Source organism: Gopherus evgoodei, chromosome 1 (assembly GCF_007399415.2).
Source record: "Gopherus evgoodei ecotype Sinaloan lineage chromosome 1, rGopEvg1_v1.p, whole genome shotgun sequence".
NCBI lineage: Eukaryota > Metazoa > Chordata > Testudines > Testudinidae > Gopherus > Gopherus evgoodei.
This window is the reverse complement of record NC_044322.1, coordinates 75,097,278-75,119,454: the sequence shown is the minus strand read 5'-3', so window position 1 is coordinate 75,119,454 and position 22,177 is coordinate 75,097,278. Positions and strand designations below refer to the sequence as shown.

The 22,177-nt window shown below is 44.9% G+C and overlaps 1 protein-coding gene across 3 annotated transcripts in view; it reads left to right on the top strand.

The window, feature by feature from the left end:
• The window catches only part of DACH1 (dachshund family transcription factor 1), a 489,790-nt gene that overhangs the window by 320,376 nt on the left and 147,237 nt on the right, over positions 1–22,177 (top strand). For 2 of the 3 annotated variants that reach the window (XM_030566391.1, XM_030566381.1), the window contains exon 4: positions 14,098–14,270. In XM_030566391.1, coding sequence (XP_030422251.1) covers positions 14,098–14,270 — 173 coding nt within the window. Of the gene's footprint in view, positions 1–13,361; positions 13,518–14,097; positions 14,271–22,177 lie in introns of all 3 variants that reach the window. The other variant, XM_030566371.1, reaches the window with a different exon arrangement.

Genomic DNA, 22,177 nt, shown 5'->3' with positions numbered 1-22,177 from the left:
GAAGCCCATGCCTACCAGCGATCCCCACGAAGCGTGCCTGAAGTGCCTCGGGGAATCGCACAGATCTGACAAGTGCCGCATCTGTAAGGCTTTTAAGCCGAGGACAAAAAAGGAGAGGGATCAGAGGCTCCGAACTCTCCTAATGGAGGCGGCACTTGACCCGTCGACTTCGCAGACCGTGGTTTCGGCACCGGCACCGGATCGCTCCGGCACCGAGAAGACTCCCCAGCACCGACCTTCTCCGGCACCGGAATCAGAGCCTAGGCCGTCGAAGTCTAATACTCCGGCCAGGCAGACCCGGCTTGAGCGCCCGGCCTCAACATCGGCCGCGGCGCCGCCGGCACCGTCAGCACCGTTGACTCCGGGCCCGGCGGGTCCGTTGAGTCCGGTGCCGCCGAGCTCCCCCATGAGATCTGGGGTTGAGATAGTGGTCCCGTCCACTCCGGAGACCTTCGCCTCGGCTCGGGACCTTATTGCCCTGACTGAGCCCACTCGGCTGCCACCCCCGGTACCTCCGGTGCGGGTTGTGTCCAGAGGCAAGCCCATGCTGTCGGCGCCGCCCAGAGACAGTCGTTCGCCATCCAGGTCCCGACGTCTTGGGCCCTCCAGATCCCGACGCCGCTCGCAGTCCCGGCACCGCTCCCCTCAGCGATACCGGTCGCACTCGCGGCAACGGTCGGCATCGAGACGGTCGCGGTCAGGCTCCAGTCGGCGTCACCGGCACCGCGACTCCAGGAGCAGGTCCCGACGCTACTCACCGCACCGGTCGACCTCCCGGCACCGAGCTGGTGGCAGGTCCCGGTCCCGGTCCCGGTCTCGCTCGACCTCCCGGCACCGAGCTGGTGGCAGGTCCCGGTCCCGGTCGATCTCCCGGCACCGAACTGGTGGCAGGTCCCGGTCCCGGTCGATCTCCCGGCACCGAGCTGGTAGTAGGTCCCGGCACCGAAGCGGCGCCCGGTACCGAAGCGGCGCCCGGCACCGTGACAGATCCCGGTCCCGGTCCCGATCCCGGCACCGGTATGACTCCCGGCACCGGTCCCCGGCACCGAGACGATCCTCCGTGCCGGCCCGCGCAGACCCGTACCATCCAAGGTCTGCCCCGCCGTGGCCCTCGAGGCAGCCGTCCGTATCCTCCCAGACGGACAGCGGCTATGCGCTGGGCACCGACCGGCAGGCGGCGCTGTTTGCTGATCCGCCGCTGCAGGACCAAGGCCCACAACAGTGGGGATTCTGGACACCCTGGGCGTACCATCAGGCCCAGGGCCCCCAGCAGCTCCCTGCTAGGCCGGCGACTGCGGAGCGTAGGGCCCCTGAAGCCTCTTTGTCTCGCCCCCCTCCCTCCCCGGAAGGGGACGAAGGGTCCAAACAGCAGGACTCCGCTGTGGCTCCGGAGACAGAGGCGAGGGCTGAGGAAGACCCCCCGTTGGACACTATTGTGCCTGGGGTCTCATCATCCTCCTCCCCGGATGAGGCGGTGGCGGGTACCTCCTCCAACAGTCCCCCCCCGCTGGATCTCAGGGCGCACCAGGACCTCCTCAGGCGATTGGCTCAAAACCTGAGTCTGCAAGCAGAGGAGGTCTCGGAGATAGAGGACCCAATTGTCACCATCCTCTCTTCCGATGCTCCCACCAGGGTCGCCCTGCCGTTCATACGGACCATCCAGGCCAATGCCAATACTATCTGGCAGTCCCCGGCCTCCATCCCTCCGACAGCAAAAGGAGTCGAGAGGAAGTACATGGCCCCTTCTAAGGGGTACGAATATTTACATGTTCACCCGACTCCCGGTTCACTGGTAGTGCAATCGGTGAACGATAGGGAGCGTCACGGCCAGGAGGCTCCGGCCCCCAAATCCAGAGAAGCCAGGCGGATGGACCTCCTTGGCCGTAAGGTGTATTCGGCTGGGGCGCTGCAGCTCAGGGTCTCTAACCAGCAGGCCCTGCTGAGCAGATACGCCTTTAACTCCTGGGTGGCAGTGGACAAATTTAAGGAGCTGCTGCCACAGGATGCTCGCCAAGAGTTTACGGCCATCCTGGACGAAGGCAAGAAGGTCGCGCGCACGGCCTTACAAGCCTCCTTGGACGCTGCGGACTCGGCTGCCCGTACCCTCGCGTCAGGAGTTACGATGCGTCGCATCTCCTGGCTGCAGGTTTCCGGCCTTCCGCCAGAGCTCCAGCACACGATACAGGACCTTCCTTTCGAAGGCCAGGGCCTGTTTTCCGATAAGACAGACCCCAGACTTAAGAGTTTAAAGGACAACCGGGTCATTGCGCGGTCCCTCGGGATGCACACCCCCGTGACACAGCGTAGACCCTTTAGGCCGCAACAACAGCAGCACCGTCGGCCGTTTTCCCAGTTCCGCCAGCGGCAGGACCTTTACAGGCGCCGCGGCAGGAACGGGAGGCGCAGGCAGTCGGGGAACCAAGGGGGGCAGAACCAAGGCTCCTCAAAACCCCCGCCTGGTCCTAAGCCTTCATTTTGAAGGTGCGCTCGAGGGCGCAGTAACAGTTTCCCCTATGGATCCTTCCCCCCCGTTTTCCAACCGCCTTTCGTTTTTCCTCCCGGCGTGGTCCCAAATAACATCGGACCGCTGGGTCTTAAGCGTGGTGCAGACGGGGTACCGCCTGCAGTTTGTTTCGTTTCCTCCTTCCCGCCCTCCTTCCTCGTCCCTCTTCAGGGACCCCTCTCACGAGCAATTCCTTCGGCAGGAGGTGCGGACGCTCCTCAGCAAAGGAGCTATAGAGGCGGTTCCCGAAAACGAGAAAGGCAAGGGGTTTTATTCCCGCTATTTTCTGATCCCCAAGGCCAAGGGGGGCCTCAGGCCTATCCTCGACCTGCGAGAGCTCAACAAATACCTCGTGAAGTTGAAGTTCCGCATGGTATCCCTGGGGACCATCATTCCATCCCTGGATCCGGGAGACTGGTACGCCGCCCTCGACATGCAGGACGCGTATTTCCACGTTGCCATTTGGCCACGCCACAGACGCTTCCTCCGCTTCGTTGTGGGGGCTCGTCATTATCAATTTGCGGTCCTCCCGTTTGGCCTGTCCACGGCCCCGAGGGTGTTTACAAAATGCATGGCAGTTGTCGTGGCGCATCTTCGGCGCAACCGTGTCCACGTGTTCCCTTATCTGGACGACTGGTTGATTCGGGGCACGTCGGAACAGCAGGTGTACAGCCATGTCCGCGTGATCACCGGCATGTTTGCGAGTCTGGGCCTCTTGATAAACACAGACAAGTCCACCCTGAGGCCCACTCAGAAGGTGGAATTTATCGGGGCCGTCCTGGACGCCACTGTGGGCAGGGCCTCGCTGCCTCGGCAGCGGTTCCAGACCATGGCGGCGATCGTTCAACGCTTGCGGTCAGCCCCGTTGACGTCAGTGAGGACATGTCTAACCCTGTTAGGCCACATGGCGGCGTGCACTTTTGTGACCGACTACGCTCGGCTCCGCATGAGGCCTCTCCAGCTGTGGCTTATCAGTCATTACAGGCCAAGGCAACCGCTAGACATGTTAATCACAGTCCCCCAGAAGGTCTTAGATTCCCTCGGCTGGTGGTTGGACCAGTCCGTATTGTGTGCGGGTCTTCCCTTTCACCCGTCTCAGCCCTCGGTATCCCTGACAACGGATGCCTCAGATCTAGGCTGGGGGGCCCACCTAGGGACCCTGCGGACGCAGGGCCTATGGTCCCAGGAGGAGGTGGGGCTACACATCAACATGAGGGAGTTGAGAGCGGTCCGCCTTGCTTGCCAAACGTTTTGTCATCAGCTTCAGGGTCGTTGTGTAGCCGTGTTCACGGACAACACGACGACCATGTATTATATCAACAAGCAGGGCGGCACCAGGTCCTCCTCCCTGTGCCTCGAGGCGATACGACTTTGGGACTTTTGCGTAGCCCACTCCATTCACCTCAGGGCTTCCTTCCTTCCCGGAGTGCGGAACACGCTGGCGGATCGATTGAGCAGATCCTTCCTGTCACACGAGTGGTCCCTTCGCCCGGACGTCGCTCTCTACATTTTCCGGAGGTGGGGTTATCCCCGGGTGGACCTCTTTGCGTCCAAGGGGAACAGGAAGTGCCAAGCGTTCTGCTCCTTTCAGGGCAGGGAGCCGGGGTTGATAGCGGATGCCTTCCTCATCCAGTGGTCGACCCACCTGTACTATGCGTTTCCTCCGTTCCCTCTGGTTCACAAGGTCCTCCTGAAGGTGCGCAGAGACAGGGCTCGTGTGATCATGGTGGCCCCGGCATGGCCCAGACAGCACTGGTACACCATGCTGCTAGACTTGGCCGTAGCCGACCCAGTTCCCCTGCCCCTTCATCCGGACCTGATTACCCAGGACCACGGGTCTCTCTGTCACCCAGACCTGCAGTCGCTGCACCTAGCGGCGTGGCTCCTGTGTGGCTAACTGGTTCCGAGCTGCGCTGCTCCACGCCTGTGAGAGAGGTGCTCTTGGGCAGCAGGAAACCGTCCACAAGAGCCACATATTCGGCAAAATGGAAACGCTTCTCCTGTTGGTGCGTAGAGAGAAATCTCCGCCCTATGGAAGTTTCGGTATCCGAAATCTTAGACTATGTTTGGTCCCTCAAAGGGCAAGGTCTGGCCTTATCATCGTTGCGAGTCCATCTGGCAGCTATCTCCACCTTTCACCCGGGTGCGGACGGTCGCTCCGTTTTTTCTCACCCGACGGTGTCGAGATTTCTTAAAGGGCTGGAACGGTTATTCCCTAACGTCCGTCCCCCTGCTCCAACCTGGGATCTTAACCTGGTGTTGTCCCGGCTCATGGGGCCCCCCTTTGAGCCGTTAGCTACTTGCTCCCTGCTTTACCTCTCTTGGAAGGCTGCCTTTCTAGTGGCCATCACCTCGGCTAGACGGGTGTCGGAACTCCGAGCCCTTGTGGTAGACCCCCCATATACGGTCTTCCACAAAGACAAGGTACAGCTTAGACCACACCCTGCCTTTCTACCCAAGGTGGTCTCAGCCTTCCACGTCAACCAAGAGATTTTCCTCCCGGTTTTTTTCCCAAAACCTCACTCCTCAGGCAGGGAGCAGCAGCTCCACTCGCTGGATGTCCGTAGAGCTCTCGCGTTCTACATAGAGAGGACCAAACCCTTCCGCAAATCCCCCCAGCTTTTCGTGGCGGTAGCGGACCGTATGAAAGGGCTTCCTATCTCCTCCCAGAGGTTATCCTCGTGGGTTACGTCCTGCATCAGGACCTGTTATGACTTGGCCCATGTCCCTACGGGCCGTGTGACTGCGCATTCTACCAGGGCGCAGGCGTCGTCGCTAGCTTTCCTCGCCCGTGTGCCCATCCAGGAAATCTGTCGGGCAGCGACCTGGTCATCGGTCCACACCTTTGCTTCCCACTACGCCCTGGTACAGCAGTCGAGAGAGGATGCGGCCTTCGGAACGGCAGTGCTCCGTGCCGCGACTTCTCACTCCGACCCCACCGCCTAGGTATGGCTTGGGAGTCACCTAACTGGAATGGATGTGAGCAATCACTCGAAGAAGAAAAGACGGTTACTCACCTTTGTAACTGTTGTTCTTCGAGATGTGTTGCTCACATCCATTCCACACCCGCCCTCCTTCCCCACTGTCGGAGTAGCCGGCAAGAAGGAACTGAGGAGCGGGCGGGCCGGCAGGGATATATATTGGGCGCCATGGCGGCGCCACTCCAGGGGGCGACCTGCCGGCCCACTGGAGTTGCTAGGGTAAAAAGTTTCCGACGAACGTGCACGCGCGGCGCGCACACCTAACTGGAATGGATGTGAGCAACACATCTCGAAGAACAACAGTTACAAAGGTGAGTAACCGTCTTTTTTCTTTTTGTTTAGGTTTAGTGACCCTTGTTTAATAGTCTATATTAGCTTCTAGGACTAGGTAGTTTGTAGAGGATAGAATAAAGGTCTTATTTAGTCATCACAAAAATCTCTAAAGCAAAGATTATGGAAGGGAAAAGGTCTGTGAAATATATCAATCAACCGAGAAATATGTTATGCTATGCTAGAAGAAGGACAGGAGACATTGATATGGGTTAATTAGGCCTCAATTTTATTTTTAAATGTCTGAGAGTACCCAGCAGACAAAAGTGTACAGAGCAGGTAATTCCATAATCATTTCAGTAGCTACCTGGGAGTCTTCCGTCAGTGCTCCCCCTCGTAGGAACACCCACAGGAAAGAAATGGTGGGTGCTGAGCACCCAACAGCACCCCCCCTACCAGAACTTCCCTCTCCCTCCAGCACCTTCTGCCTGCCGGCGGGCCACACCAATCAGCACCTCCCCCTTCCTCTCAGCGCCTACCACCTGCTGCAGATCAGCTGTTTCATGGCGTCAGGAGGTGCTGGAGGGTTGGGGAAGGAGCGAGGGTGCAGCGCGCTCAGGGAAGGGGTCGGAACTGGGTCGGGAAGAGGTGGGAAGGGGACAGGAAGAGGCAGGGTGAGGGCGGGATGAGGTTTGGAAGAAGCAGGAAGGTGGGGTCTTGGGGGAAGGGGAGGAGTGAGGGCGGGGGCTAGGCAGAGCTGTGGGGCACCCCCAGGAAATTCGGCGCCTATGCTCCCCCTTACCCATTCTGGTCTTCACCCAACCAGCTGCTGGGACCTCACCATCCTTCCCTTAAATCCTTTACCAATAAATTTTATCTGATCACTGTATCTCTGCAGTACAAACCCAAGAGAGAAACCAACAGGACTCCACTGGCCATCACATACAGCCCCCAGCTAAAACCCCTCCAACGCATCATCAAGGATCTACAACCCATCCTGGACAATGATCCCACACTTTCACAGGCCTTGGGTGGCAGGCCAATCCTTGCCCACAGACAACCTGCCAACCTGAAACATATTCTCACCAGTAACTGCACACCACACCATAATAACTCTAGCTCAGGAACCAATCCATGCAACAAACCTCGATGCCAACTCTGCCCACATATCTACACCAGCGACACCATCACAGGACCTAACCAGATCAGCCACACCATCACTGGTTCATTCACCTGCACATCCACCAATGTAATATACGCCATCATATGCCAGCAATGCCCCTCTGCTATGTACATCGGCCAAACTGGACAGTCTCTACGGAAAAGGATAAATGGACACAAATCAGACATTAGGAATGGCAATATACAAAAACCTGTAGGAGAGCACTTCAACCTCCCTGGCCACACTATAGCAGACCTTAAGGTGGCCATCCTGCTGCAAAAAAACTTCAGGACCAGACTTCAAAGAGAAACTGCTGAGCTTCAGTTCATCTGCAAATTTGACACCATCAGCTCAGGATTGAACAAAGACTGTGAATGGCTTGCCAATTACAGAACCAGTTTCTCCTCTCTTGGTTTTCACACCTCAACTGCTAGAACAGGGCCTCATCCTCCCTGATTGAACTGACCTCGTTATCTCTAGCTTGCTTGCTAGCACACATATATATACCTGCCCCTGGATATTTCCATTACATGCATCTGAGGAAGTGGGTATTCACCCACGAAAGCTCATGCTCCAAAACGTCTGTTAGTCTATAAGGTGCCACAGGATTCTTTGCTGCTTTTAGAGATCCAGACTAACACGGCTACCCTCTGATACTTGACACTCAGTTCAAGTGATGCACACCTATATCCTAATTTGTCGTGTAAGTAGGGATGTGCATGCTTAACCATGTTAGGATCTTTGATTCTGGCAAACATTAGGTGCTTATGCAGACTTCTTTGAGTCCACGGGCAGCTCCAGGCACCAGCACGCCAAGTGCCTGCCTGGGGCGGCAAGCCACGGGGGGCGCTCTGCCAGTCCCCGTGAGGGCGGCAGGCGGGTTGCCTTCGGCGGCATGCCTGTGGAGGGTCCGCTGGTCCCGCGGCTTCAGCAGACCTCCCACAGGCGTGCCACCGAATCTGTGGGACCAGGGACCTCCCGCAGGCAAGCTGCCGAAGGCGGCCTGCCTGCTGTGCTTGGGGAGGCAAAATACCTAGAGCCAACCCTGCCTGAGTCTTATTAGATTTTAAGATCAAACCAACTCAAAACTACACTGCAGAGTTCATGAGAGAAGATAGAGGGCTAGCATAAGATCTATAGCCAAAAAATAGACAGGATAAGAGGTCAGTTAAGTAAAAAGTTCCACATTTTCAATTTTCAGTCTTGCAGTCTTGTTTTTTTCACTCATCTTGTCCTTTGGAGAAATATCATGTCTTTCAGGACAGATGCTGGAAAGTAGATGTCTATGATATTGTTCTGAAGCAGAAACTGTTGAAATTTAAAATTAGTATGGCAAAGGACTGTCCATTGTATGCCAATTGATTTCATCTTCTGCCAAGAAAGTGTTCACCGTTGTAGCTGAAGTGTGACAGTCTACACATTACTCTTTTGATATTTCATTTTCAAGTTAATTTACCCCAGAATCATCTGAAGAGTCACTCTTATATAAACAATATAATCCAGAGTTGCACTTCCTGGTCTGTGGTGGTTGGCAGTGCTGAAGAAGATGTAATACAGAGACTGCTATTTCTATTCTAGCTTTGACAGTCCTTTGAAAGGTCCTTATCCTCCATATTAGCAATTAATAGTAGCTGCATGTCGAGAGAGCACATTTGGCTACCTGGAGAAGAATATCATAGTTCAATATGCTCCACAGAAATCTTGGGAAACATTTTTCCCCATCCCATAGTATTTGCTTCCTTGAAAATGTTGCACATTTATATAGTGTCAGTAGTGACAGTAATTACGTTACTGTTTTTCAATTCCAATGATATGGGACAAAAGAGATGCTATTGAAGTCTGATGATCTCTGTATAGGTATTTCATTATACTTTACTTTATATAGCACCTTTATCTAAAATCTCAGCATGCTTTACAGAGATGCAGTCTCATAAAACTCCTGAGTGGTGGATAAGTATTATAGCCAACTTCAGCAGGCTAAACTGAATCACACAGAGGTGAAATGGCCTGCATACAAGTCAGAGTCTAAAGAAGGAGAACCAAATATTTAATTTGGATGACAAAATTCCCAACTTTTAGTACATAGATTATGTGCAGTTTCCAGTGAACATATAGCATGGCAGGAATCAAGCCTCAGATAAATGACCCAACGTTAGCTGATATAAAATGCCTCATTTGGTGATTGCTTGTTGATGAGAAATAGCTCGTATCAGGGAACTTGGAAGATAACTGTGGTCTTGTTTTGGGGATTAGTGGGACTAAAAAGGGATCAGCAGTAATATGTAGAGGGGTTTTTTTTAATTGACCTGGTGATAGACACTTAGGCTTCTCTTTTTTTTTTTTTGTATTTTCACCACATGTTGCTTATGCGTTTGATTTCATCTCACAGGGAAGGTGTACAGTTAGAATTATTTTCATATGGTATCATCCATATTTACTGGTGCTAATGATTACAGAGATAAATAGTTCAGTCACCAGATAGGTTTTATTTTAAGTGTATTTTATAAAAGCCGTGTTTTAATGTACAGTTAAGGCTTGTTGCACAATTACATTTGGGGAAGAAGTAGACTTCTATGAAATCCATGTTAAAATGTTGTTTAGTGGAAACTCATTGTATCTGATGGTCAGCTCAGTCGTTTGAGCATTGGCCTGCTAAACCCAGGGTTATGAATTCAATCCTTGAGAGGGTCATTTAGGATTTAGAAATTGGTCCTGCTTTGAGCAGGGGGTTGGACTAGATGACCTTCTGAGGTCCCTTCCAACCCTGATATTCTATGGTAACAAATAGCACTATATATTTTGCTCTACCAGTCAAACTGAACATATTCCGGGAACACGAAACATGCTGAACCCAGTTTTTAAATGTGTTCATCTACTTTAGGAACTGAAATTCCACATTCTGAGTGCTTATGATGACACTTGGGCACATAAAATATATAGGTTACCAAAGAGCCTATATCAGTGCCCATGTATGAGACTTGTTCAGCTTTAAAAATACTACTCTGTGGTCGCTTTAGTGCTGCATCAATTAAAATGCAGCTCAAAATGCAATGTGGAGCTTCTAGTTGTTGCTTCACAAAGTGTTATGCTGAATCTGGAAATTTGCATAATTTAATTAATTATGCCACTAAAACCTGATTTTCTCTCAATTTAAAGCAAACAGCTTTTATGAGGGTGAACCACAGCACCCAGGGATATCAGGTGTCCAAGCTCTTAATCCTATTACCAAGAGTTGACAACCACTGATGGAAACTGGAAAACATAAGCCTCCAGCAGGGCAACAAGTAAGGAGGAAAAAGGCAACAGATTTTTTAAAGCTTTTTGAAACCACTGTATGATTTTTAAATCATACTTTGTTGTTGAGAGGGTGAGTACTGTCTGAGGGGTAACATTTATTTTATGTAGACATAAATGAAAATAACTATCTCCTCTGGGAGGAAAGCTGTTGAGCTTAACTACCATAACAAAAATGCAGCAAATGGCCAATGTTTGCTATTTGTATCTATGCCTGTTCACTTACAGATGTTTAAGAGTGCAAGAGGCTGTACCTTGTAAGTGGTTTCTAATGTTATAGTTGGAGACTGGCTATGAGTCATTTTGATTGTAAACTAATCTTGGCAGACCATGTCAGATTCCAAGTATCAAACTATCAGTCACTGACTAAGCACTAGCTTTAATACCAGTGTCTCCTTTATTTCATTACAGTATTGGTTTTGAGAAAAAGTGAGAACAATGGGTACAGGTAGTGCTGAGGTATAAGATGCACTCCAATGCAGAAGTTCTCATCTTTGACTACATATAAAATGCCATAACTAGAAATCCTATGACTGACCTTGCTAAATTCTGGGCAAGTCAGGAAAGAATATAATGGTTGTAGTAACTTACTTATGACTCCATCCTTAGAGCCCTATGTGGATACAAAATTTGTATCTGAATCTGATCCACGATCTGCAAACATGGGCCACAGATATCCACAGATATAAAGCAGATATCCACAGATCTGCAGGTCTCTATCCATCCTCACCTCAAACCCCAGAGCTGGACAGGGCCTGACATGAAATTGATCCTATCATGAGCGGTATGTTTATGAAATATTGAAACCTTCCCACCACTTGTAGAGTGAATACCTTAACATGCTTGCCTTAATTTGTTTCTATTTTCCTACAGCAAAGGTTACATTTTGACAAAAAGAAATTGCATTTTTCTTAACAAATCTGTCTTTTTTTTTAAACCTGACCTAACAGTTGGTTTTGGTGGGGAAATGGAACAAAATCTGTAGAAAGGATTTATTAAAAAGTTAACTTGTTAATATGAGAACTTTACATAAAATTGGAATAATTTGATTCAGGTTTCAATTAAGTTTTACAAAAATCTGTACTGTCTTCTTTTCTTCTTGAATTTTTTTTTATGGAACCTTATTTGGGGCTTAGGAAAATCAAAGATAAATCAAATCTTGAGTTCCAACAAGCTGTTACAGTGCGTGTAAACAGGCACAGAATTGAGACATTAGGAGTCTGAATCTATTCTTATCAGTCAGGTTCTTCACTAAATGAACATGCAGGATGGAAGTGTATTTGTCATTTTTGCAATAAGCAGATAATATGGGGAAAAAAACTAGGGAAAACAAAGGTGGAATAAGCAAGCTATTTTTCCAAATAATGACTGAAAACTCAGTCTTACCCATGGTCTTCCTATTGTGCAGAGATATTTGACTTTCCAGATTACATGGTTATATGCCCACCTATGAGAGATGAAGCTCAAGTCCTAAGAATCTGTCTTTTGTTAGCCAGCTCAGTCTTAAACTAACTATAAACATTTCATAAAGTTTGTCAGAATTTCTTGTAAAAATGATAAAGAGGATAAATACGATAAAGATATCTGGTTTAATTGATTCTTTTCATTGTTTAATAAAATTGCTCTGTTTGACTACTGGAGAATTTAGACTGAATTTTCATTAATTGCTTCTGAACAGTTTACACTAGGATCTAGACAGTATTGAGCTAATGAATTAGAATTTATATTGAACCTTAACTGTCTTCATGAAATAGCTGGGGAAGGAAAATCATGGCCATAATTAAGTATTTTTTCACTATAAACTATGTTATGTAGCTTTTACAATCAGGTTTTTAATAAATCTAGAGAAATTAAATTGGAATTTGACCAACTTTTGTGCTTTTTTCATCTCATGTAAAAGTATTTTTTAAAATGGTAAAGCTAATGGGTTAATGAAACTCTTGTGAAAGTCAATGGAAATTAGAGGGTCTGTACTGTTGATCAGATAATTGTGAAAAGTACTACAAAAAGTTGCACAAAATACATTTTAACATAGTCTTTAAAGGTTCAAGATTGGGGAGCATATGAAATGAGTGTATGAATACATTTAATATGCTGCCGAATCGTGAACTTCATATATATATAAACTAGTCCCACTGAAGTCATTGGAGCTTTCTGATTAAGAAGTTTAAGATTGGGCAGCATATTATATATATTCTCAGTGACATATAGTTTTTTAAAGACCTATTCAGTTTAGAGGTCACTTAAAGTACACTTCCATAATGTAGAAATCAATAACTTTTTCATATAAATGAAATACTGATACCATTCTTTAACTGTGGTATTGTGTTTTACTGTGATATATTGAAAAGTGCTGATGTTCACGGTATTGAAAAATCTGTTTTCTCAGATATGTAAAATACTTTTATAGTCAGTATATATTGCTCTAAATCATTTTTTGCTCCAAGCGGGGTTCCACAAGTAGAGAACTTGCAGGATTGGACTCATAATTTCTTATATTGAATGGAATGAAATATAAATTGACTATCTAATACTGCAATATGTTACCCATACACAAGAGTGCTTGTCAGTTGATGCTATCAGTGAGTAAAAATTTTAGTTACTGTGTAGTTTTATATTAATACCAAAATGTAAGAACAAATATGAACATAATTAATATAGCCATAGTCAGACAATGAAAACTTTACAAGTGAACACCCTCTACCACATATAAAACAATTGTTATATTTCTCTCCAGTTCTACTTACTAAGAATTACAGAAATGTAAGTAAAACTGTTAATATAACAAATATTTAAAATTCATTAAAATACATTGTTGATTTCTCACTGGAACTGTACTGTTTAAACTGTTTTTCTAGCCAAGGATTAAGAATTCAAAGTATATATACTCTCCACGTGAACTAGTACAATCCTAAGACCCATAAATTCATGTTTCTAACTATAAACGCTAAATGTTATCCTTACCTATCTATAAAGGTGGCTTTTCTTTCTATTGACAGAAAACAAAACCTCCCCCTTGCCCAACCCATACATTACAAACACTAATTTGTCAACCACCAAATGAGTTAAACTGGTGGCCTTGCTTGCAAATTCAGATATTACAAATTTGAAATCTTCCTGCATCCAAATAATTTATATTCATTCCCCACAGGCAGCAGTGATGGTTCTTGGGATAAAGAAAAACTTCAGTCTCCCCCTACCCAAGGATCACAGGCCTCTGTTAACCATCCCAGCTTGCCTGGACAGCATAACCTTCCAGTTAGCCATCCTCTCAACCCTCTTCAACAGAACCAACTTCTGCCAAATGGTACGGGTTGACATCTTTCAACAATAACATCAGTAGTTTTCGAACTCCTGACTTTCTATTGTGTTTAGTTAAATAGGCTATGCAAAATAAAAAAAATGTGGTGAATACTGTAATACTTTAATTAAAGTATTCAGCAGTGGAAATAGGAGTAATAAAAAAATAAAAACACACACAATAAACCTAATATATAAATAGCTATTAACCTGTCCATCAGTGGCATAATTATTGCTAAGACACTTTGCTGCAAGTATTAAAATGGACAATATAACAAACAACAATTGCTTAGCAATGATATGATACAACATTACACAGATGTGAACAAACTAAGAGGTCTGTTAGCTTCTCCCTGTGCATATAAGACGTCCATGGATACTAGAGGGAATTACACACGTACAAAAAGTGAACAGATTCATGTTAACTGCTCTATACTGAAATGTTGGAAGAGTTCATTTTTTAACACATTTGGTGCCAAGCATTTCAACATATTTTGCTCATAAGAAAATATATTCCTAATAGTCAATATTTAAAAAAAAATCATAAACCAATATTGCCTGCCTTTTGTTGTTTTTTTTCCCCTTAGGCCTGGAACTTCCTTTTATGATGATGCCCCACCCATTAATTCCTGTCAGTCTACCTCCTGCATCTGTCACAATGGCCATGAGTCAGATGAACCACCTTAGTACCATTGCAAATATGGCAGCAGCAGCACAAGTACAGAGTCCCCCATCCAGAGTCGAGACATCTGTTATTAAGGTAAACATCTAGAAAAATATCTATGATACTAAATTAATTTCTTCACAGCATGGTATCTTATTAATGTAAGGCTGTTCTCATCAGATGTCAAAAGGTAAGCAGTCATAATGGCAAGGGTTGGTCAATGTTTGGAAGGGAGGGCTCCAAAGAAAAACCCACTTACTGTAGGAATTGATTTTGGGAACTGAGTATTATGTTGGTAACTGAAAATTTTGAATATTGAGTACTAAATCAGTGCTCCTGTTCCACAGTTGAAGTTGCCATTTGTCAGATGAGATATAGATACTGACTACCCATGGCCAAAAAAAGATCTCATGCCACTTTCCCAGGAAGCTGGAGTTGAAATCCTGACCCTGTTGAAGTCAGGGGGAATTTTGTCATTGGCTACAGTGGACCCAAGATAACACCAATCCTGGTATTTATGTCAGATATTCCCAGCTGGAGGTCTGAGTGCCCGAACTAGAGTGACTAAATAAATTAATTGAAGAACATCTTGAGGTGCTCCCTCACCATAGGCTAACTGCCCTGTATTGATGCTGCTGGCACAAACTAAAAGGAATGTAGTTCACAATAAGGTAACCCTGTTTGAAGGAGGATTACATTAACACAAACTAGATACCTTTTAGTTCATGCCAGCAGTGTCCACACAGGCCAGTTAGTGCACAACACTTTGGTGCACTCTGCAGTTCATACCCCCGTAGTCTGCACTGTGTTGCAGTGTGGACAAACCCTTAGTAAGGCAGTTAGGACTAGACCTATATATGGCTTTAAAAGTTAGGCTGCATCTTTTGTCTTGGTAGGCGTGACAACAGCAGAAATCAGCATTGGAACCATGGTATGTGCAAATACATCTGAGACAACAGCCATGGTGTGGTGGTGACCATTTTGTATCTACCCTGTCATATCACTCATGCTGCTAACTATCACTGCCTAGTAGCATGGTGATTTCTGCCCTTCTGTATGTTTTATTTTTCACTAGAATGGCAATTAGCAAGAGGTGCATAATACCAGAGCTGTTCTCTGGGACATATTAGGTGTATACTTCATCCTACATTTATTTTCTAAATTTCCACAGTGATCACTGCTTATTACATGAATATATGGTAATGAATATAAAGACATTGAGAACATGATTGAGCACACACTAGCTGACACAGCATTTTGTTTGCTCCTGTGGGAGTCTTGAATTATGATGTCCGATGTACTTAGTTTTTTGCATCCTTAACATGTTAAAGTGTCTTCCTTATTTTTATTATCAGAAGTACAACATCACAGTTTATATACAGCAGTGGGAAATTTGATCTCAATCTGTTTTTGACATTCAAAAAGAAAATGCTCTATTTATTAAACTTAAACAAAGTAATTAGTAAACTGTGTAAAGCTGGGTGGCCGAGTTATCATGAGTGTAACTCTGTGGGGCTTAGATGGAGAGTAAAACTATAACTAATAAATTTAAAACCTCTACCCATCCCAACCCCTTCCCCCCAATATCTCTTGATATTGCTCTGTGTCATCATGAATTCCATAGCTAGTAAGATAATACATTGTAGCATCAAGGGGAACCAAATAAATGAGACCAGGCTATCTTGTCTTTAAAACCAACAATTTTTTTAATCCAGCTGGACTCTTCACACATTGATGTCTGTCTCTCTGACAGCTAAATACAAACACTTCCACCCTAAGAACACTTTCTGATTCTCTTTCCAATCCCTGAGCCTATTTTCAATTGCACCCCAGCTATTTGGGGAGAGAAACCCATATTACAAATGAAGGCAAAGTTTTTTCAGATGGGATCTAATTTTCAGTGCCCGAGGTTTTGAGTGCCTAACTTGAGACATCTTAAAAGACGAATAGTTTTCTACTTGTCACTTGAAAATTATTAGTAAATTTTAAAAATCTTGACCTTTTTATGTGTGTGTGTGTGGGGGGTGACCTGCATAACTCATTCCAAAGGAAATCAGCCATCCTGTATTCATGCTATTAAAACCTTCATCATAACTGTCAAATTTTGTGTAGCTCCATGTGACATTTTATGCAGATTATTTAATGAGATAATTTGCATAGTTATGTCTAATTTGCATATTGTTCTTTATGCCATCTTTTAAAAAAACATGTGGATTTATGTTATTTTTAAAAGCGCCTAAGTGACTTATGGATGAATTTCCATTTTCAAAAAGGTCTTGAGTCACTTAGGTGCTTTTGAAAATATTGCTATTATTGCTTGTGCAGCTCTGGTTACTGAAGTCACTGGTTTATCTACAGAGCAGCAGGGCAACCTTCCCCACACATCACCATGTCAACATGCCTCAATCCTCATTTGGGGGATCTTCCTTTGCAAGTCACAGAGACAGCTCAGTCTCCATGGCCCGTGAAGTTCTTGGCCTCTGCTGAATCTGCCAATTTATGCAAAGTGTGGTGCTGAGTTTGTGATGTAGGAGCTGTGACTTATCTCATACAAGGAACACCAAATGTTCATTAGAGAGGTGCAGTTTTTAATCCCTACTGAGGTGAGCTGGATTCATGCTGGTTACCTACAAGAAAAAGGCTCTAAATGTCACAAGCAATGTACTGACGCTTCTAGTTCCCTAATAAGTGTTAACGTTACACATCATCAAATTCTGACCTCTTAGGAATCTGCACAGTCAGGGTACTGTCTTCAGTCATTGTCAGACGAACCCTGTAATATGTAGCCCACCCTATTCTTAAAGCAACATCTCCCATTAACCAAAATACAGACACTAAAAGTACAGTAATAAAGCAAATATTAACAGAACATCTAAATTCACAGTTCAATATAATAGCTTGCTATATAAAATAATTTCAACAGGAGTGTAAGGAACCTAGATAAATGTACATATATTCCCTCCGCCCCCAGTTGGTCATCAGGCAAGTTTGAGCCCACAAGAAAGAAAAGAGAACAAACCAGATGTGACACATTACTCATCACTCTTAATGCATTACTGGAAGGTGCTTAGATACTGTGATGATGAGAGCAGTAGAAGAACCTACATGGAATAGACTAGAGCTTTCAGATCTCCTGCACAGCATTCTACTGTTTCATCTATAGCAGTCCTGGTAATATAGATATGCTATCCTCCTTTATGAGGAGCAGCCCATAGAGGGAAACACGACACACACTTTGTCACTGGGTCACACAATTATTTCTGAATGAACACTAGAATGTTGGGTGTAACAACACATTTTTATGTCATCTGCAGGGATTTAACCTGAAATCCCCAGATCTTAAAGCATGAGTTGTGGTCTAGCCACTAAAGAGGGACAAACATCCACACTGTCCATACAATAATACTGTCAGCATGTGTTGGACAAGCACATAATTTGGACCATTTGTTTTAAAAACTCATGTGGGAAAGCAGGTAAGATTTGGGTGTCTCTAGGGTTTTGTTCCCAGTAATGATGGCTCCAACTTCTGAATTATGTGTAAAACGAATGAAATATAATTGCCTATGCTGAGGTTGGGTCATTAGGCCTAACTTAATAATGACTGTGAAGTGTAGAGTATTCTGTAGGTGATCTGGGATTAGAACTAGTGGTCACATAGCTCAGTATACTTTTCTCAGTGTGCATCACACCGTGCCTTATGCCACATGCAGAGATAATATACATGAAATAAATTGCTGAGCCTGTGATGCATATATTTGTCTTCTACCGATTCATGCTGATAAAAGTTTTATATTGCCCCATCATCAGTCCATATTTCTCTATCAATGATGGTAAATAGGTGACAAATAGGCACCATGGTTTATTTTAATATTATGGATATAGATTGTTTGGAAAGTAATTATAATCATGGAAGTGAAAGCTGTCATATATCTCTGTAGTGGCATTATGGTGCTATCACAATGCTGTACATGCTTCTTATACTTCTGTGTCATGATGGTCATGGAGTGAGCCCTCACACTAGCCAAATAGCAAGTGTGAAAAATCGGGACTGTCCCTATAAAATCAGGACACCTGGTCACCCTACCTCACACGCCCATTTTCCTTCTGGTGCACACTTTACCATGATACTAACAGGAAGGATGGAATCACAGCATCTCTCAGCCCCTCATGATAATTTTGCTGGAGAGTTACATGTGTGGTTATTAAATCTAGTGTTTAAAATTTGCACAAGGGGGGCCGCAGAACTTTCCATTCACTCATGGGGTCCCAAAGCCATTCACCCTTCCAACAGATGGAGGGGTGGCCAGGTCAAATTTCAGTGCAGATTCATGTTTGCAGTGAAATTGCAAGAAAACTATAAATGGCATTTGGCATAGGAGCAGTGGCAAAAAGTCTCCCTTTCCAAACGGCCTTTGTACAGTATTTGGTGAGACAACCGAAGGGGCAGCCAGGCCAAATTTCAGTGAATGCAGTGGTGGCCCGGTGCATGGAGTTGCACGGCTCACTAGCACTCTGATGCTGAAGCTGAGAAATACTGCCCTGGAAACTATTATTGTATGTGCTTTCGAAAGGTTTCCTTGCCTATACACAGGCAGACATCAGGATCAAAGAACTGATTTATTTAAAATAGAATCCCCTTGATTGGAATCAATGACCACAGTTCCATCTGGGTTGGAGATATACCTATCTCACAGAGCTGGAAGGGACTCTGAAAGGTCATTGAGTCCAGCCCCCTGCCTTCATTAGCAGGACCAAGTACTGATTTTCCCCCACATCCCTTAGTGGCCCCCTCAAAGATTGAACTTACAACCCTGAGTTTAGCAGACCAGTGCACAAACCACTGAGCTATTCCTACATTGGAATGCCCCACTTTTTAAGGAAGGGTGGCTCCAAGAAAAAAAAGAGATGGGTGGGAGGGCATGATTCAGAAAAGGTTGAGAATCCATGTTCTAGCCTCACTTGCAGTAAGACTTTTTTTAAACATTAAGTATATAAATTATTTCTCCCTGTCCTTATGAGTATCAGCTGGTATTTGGAGGGTATGGAGCTTGGGGGATTTGTTTGGGGGAATGGCTATTGACAGTCTACTCTGTCCCCAGTGGAGGCAAAGAAACTCTATGATTTTAGCTTGTGTCCTTATGGCGCATGCGGGTAGTAGTTAAAGGGCAAACTCTCTGAGCAAATATTACTAGCACCCTGCAGTGGCAATGTAAAGAGTATGTACAGTAGCATGCTACAAAGAGAAATAATATCCTAGTGCTATTGTGAGAATAAATACAGTGATGTTGTGAGGTGGGAAAACTCAAAACTACTGTTTCTGTTTCTTAATATTGATGCCAGAGGGACAAACATCACAAAGTATTATTCATTGTCAGAAAACTACTTTTTATTAGAATTTATATCCTTTCTTTTCTTTCTCTACATTTTAAGGCTTTCTGGTTTTACTTTCTCTTCCTGTTTCATTTTTTTTTCACCCAAGCTTTCATTTCGTTCTATCTCTTTGTCTTTAACAGGAGATGGCCTTAAGAGGATTGTGAACTGAGTAGTTTTTTTTTTTAATTCAGTTTTCTAATCTAAATGTCAGAGGTTATTTGAAATTAGACAAAACAAGTTTACCTTTTCTAATTAACACAATCTTTGAATATTGGAAGGAGTGAGGCAAATTTCTACTCTTGTACATACAAGCTAATTCAATGAACTTCAGTAGAATTGTTCTGGACTTACACTGCTGTAACTGAGATCAGAATTATCCTGGTAGATATTGGGTCCTGAAATGATAAACATCCTGGTTTCTTGGAGAGGAGACTTGATTTTGTGAACAGTGCCAACTTAGATGACTTGCTGACCTTTCCCTCCAATTCACCAAGTCCACAGTCAGTGTTGTTATCTGTAAACTCAGAAAGCTTCAAATGCCATTCCATCATTGGGCAATATTACATTTCCAATTGATAAGAAGTTGGAATAAAACTGAGACCATATGATTAACATATATTTTAACCATGCTAAACTGCATAAACAAGAAGATCAGACAGGAACAAAATTGTAAGAGAAGTATTGAGAAATGAACAAGTGAACAGACACTTTAGATTTGGTAATGGCCAGTTTAAGCACAACTCTTTAGAATTAAATTCCAGAAGTTTGTGTTGTGCCCTTTCAAACATGAGATGAACATTAGATGTCTTTTTTGTAATGGAATATTTAGATATATGAGTTGGATGAATAAAAGAAGTGCAGCAACAAGCAGGGGCAGCAGATTGTGACAGCAATGAATCACGATGAGTATGACAGCTGTGACCTGGAGATGCTTTAGACATGAGGTGGCTTTTATCACCTGTCCATGGCTTCAAAAAGCTCAGCTTGTTAGAAGTTTCAGTATATCAGATAGCTACCATTTCTCCCCTGCACCCCCCAAACAGAAAGATGCATGTAAATATGAAGGATATTGTGAAATGTATAACTCCTATTAACAATGACTTGAGATAATTCTATGCTGTAACATTTGGAAAATAGCAGCAGATCAGTATCAAAAACTGCCTTGTATCAACTCAGTATGCATTCACATACATATATGTCATATATATTGTTTAGAGCGAAGAGTTACAGTAGAAAACAATTGCATTACAGGTTGAAAAAGTCACCAGCAGCACAGTAATTTTCCTAATATACAAAGAACTCCAGACTGTAATTACTCTGCCACTCCCCAAATATGCTTGAGTTTCATGTGTCCTCTGCTGAGGCTTGCCTTGGTTTACAGGATCATATCACCCTCTCACCCAGGAGTAGAACTCAATCAGCAAAATATTTTGCCAAGATGGCTGATTCAAAGTAAAACATTTCCTTTGATTTTATAGTATTTGTCCCCCAGTAATTTCAATATTTCATTTTAATTTAAGACTGTTGGGTCTACACTTTAATTCATCTGTGGGCTTAAACATTGTGTTACTATTTAATTTTATTTTCGAACTTTTTTTATTTTATTTTTTTCACGTTTGCATCATAGTGTTGCTAATAAATCTACAACAGCAGGAGAAAGGGAAGGAAATGTGCTATAGTCATCCAGAGCTGAAAAGCTACAACTGTATACATTTAAATTTCTCAGATACAGACACTTTTTACCTCAAATGTGTAGCACCTGCAGAATTCCATTGTGTTGTGGCTTCTGTATATGAGGTCACGTGGTCATGAAATTCTGCAGACTAGTCACTCAGTAGTTTGCAGGGTCAATGTATTTCATCAGCAAAACATATAGATAAACTTCCAGCCTAGGGATAGCTTATGTGACCTGTTGTTTAAAATAAAGAAAAGACTGCAGAGTGTGATTCTGATGGCGTAACTGTATGCAAAGCTTTGATGACAAAAACTGTTGACCACCTAGGAGAGCAGGAATGCAAAGCTGTTACAGATTTCATTACTCTGCCTTAACTGACTGGAATCTGTGAGGTAATCCCAAAGAACATTGTACATAATATGGATTGTGTACATATAAAAATGTGTGTGTGTGTCTGTGTGTGTCTATGTCTGTGTACTGTGATGCTTTGGGGTTTGGTCCAGTCCAATAAGGGTTGTATCAATGCCTGCCCTGCCAGCTCTGAGTGCCTTCAATGCTATGCTGCTGTGGCTCACAGATCTGACACCAAAAGCCAGCATATACGCAGGCAGGTCACTCCCTGGCTTTCACCACCCTGTGGCTTTTTGCAGAGTGACCCCAACAGCCTCCAAGTCTCAAATTTCCCTAATATGGTCTCCTGACAACCTGCTGAGGTTCTCATATTATGAGTTTGAGTTACTGCGTTACCCCTTATAGCCTCAGCAAGTGAGAATTTTGCTACTGCTAAGATGTGTGACAACTCTCTGATGAACAGCTTGTCTGCCTTGCCAACAAAATCTTCAGGACTCTGCCAGTCCAAGCTTTGTCTTGCAACTAAAAAACAGTGAATCTCAGCTTCCCCAGAGATGTCTCCCTGTAGTGTCCAGCCATCTCCTGGAATACTTGCAGAACTTAT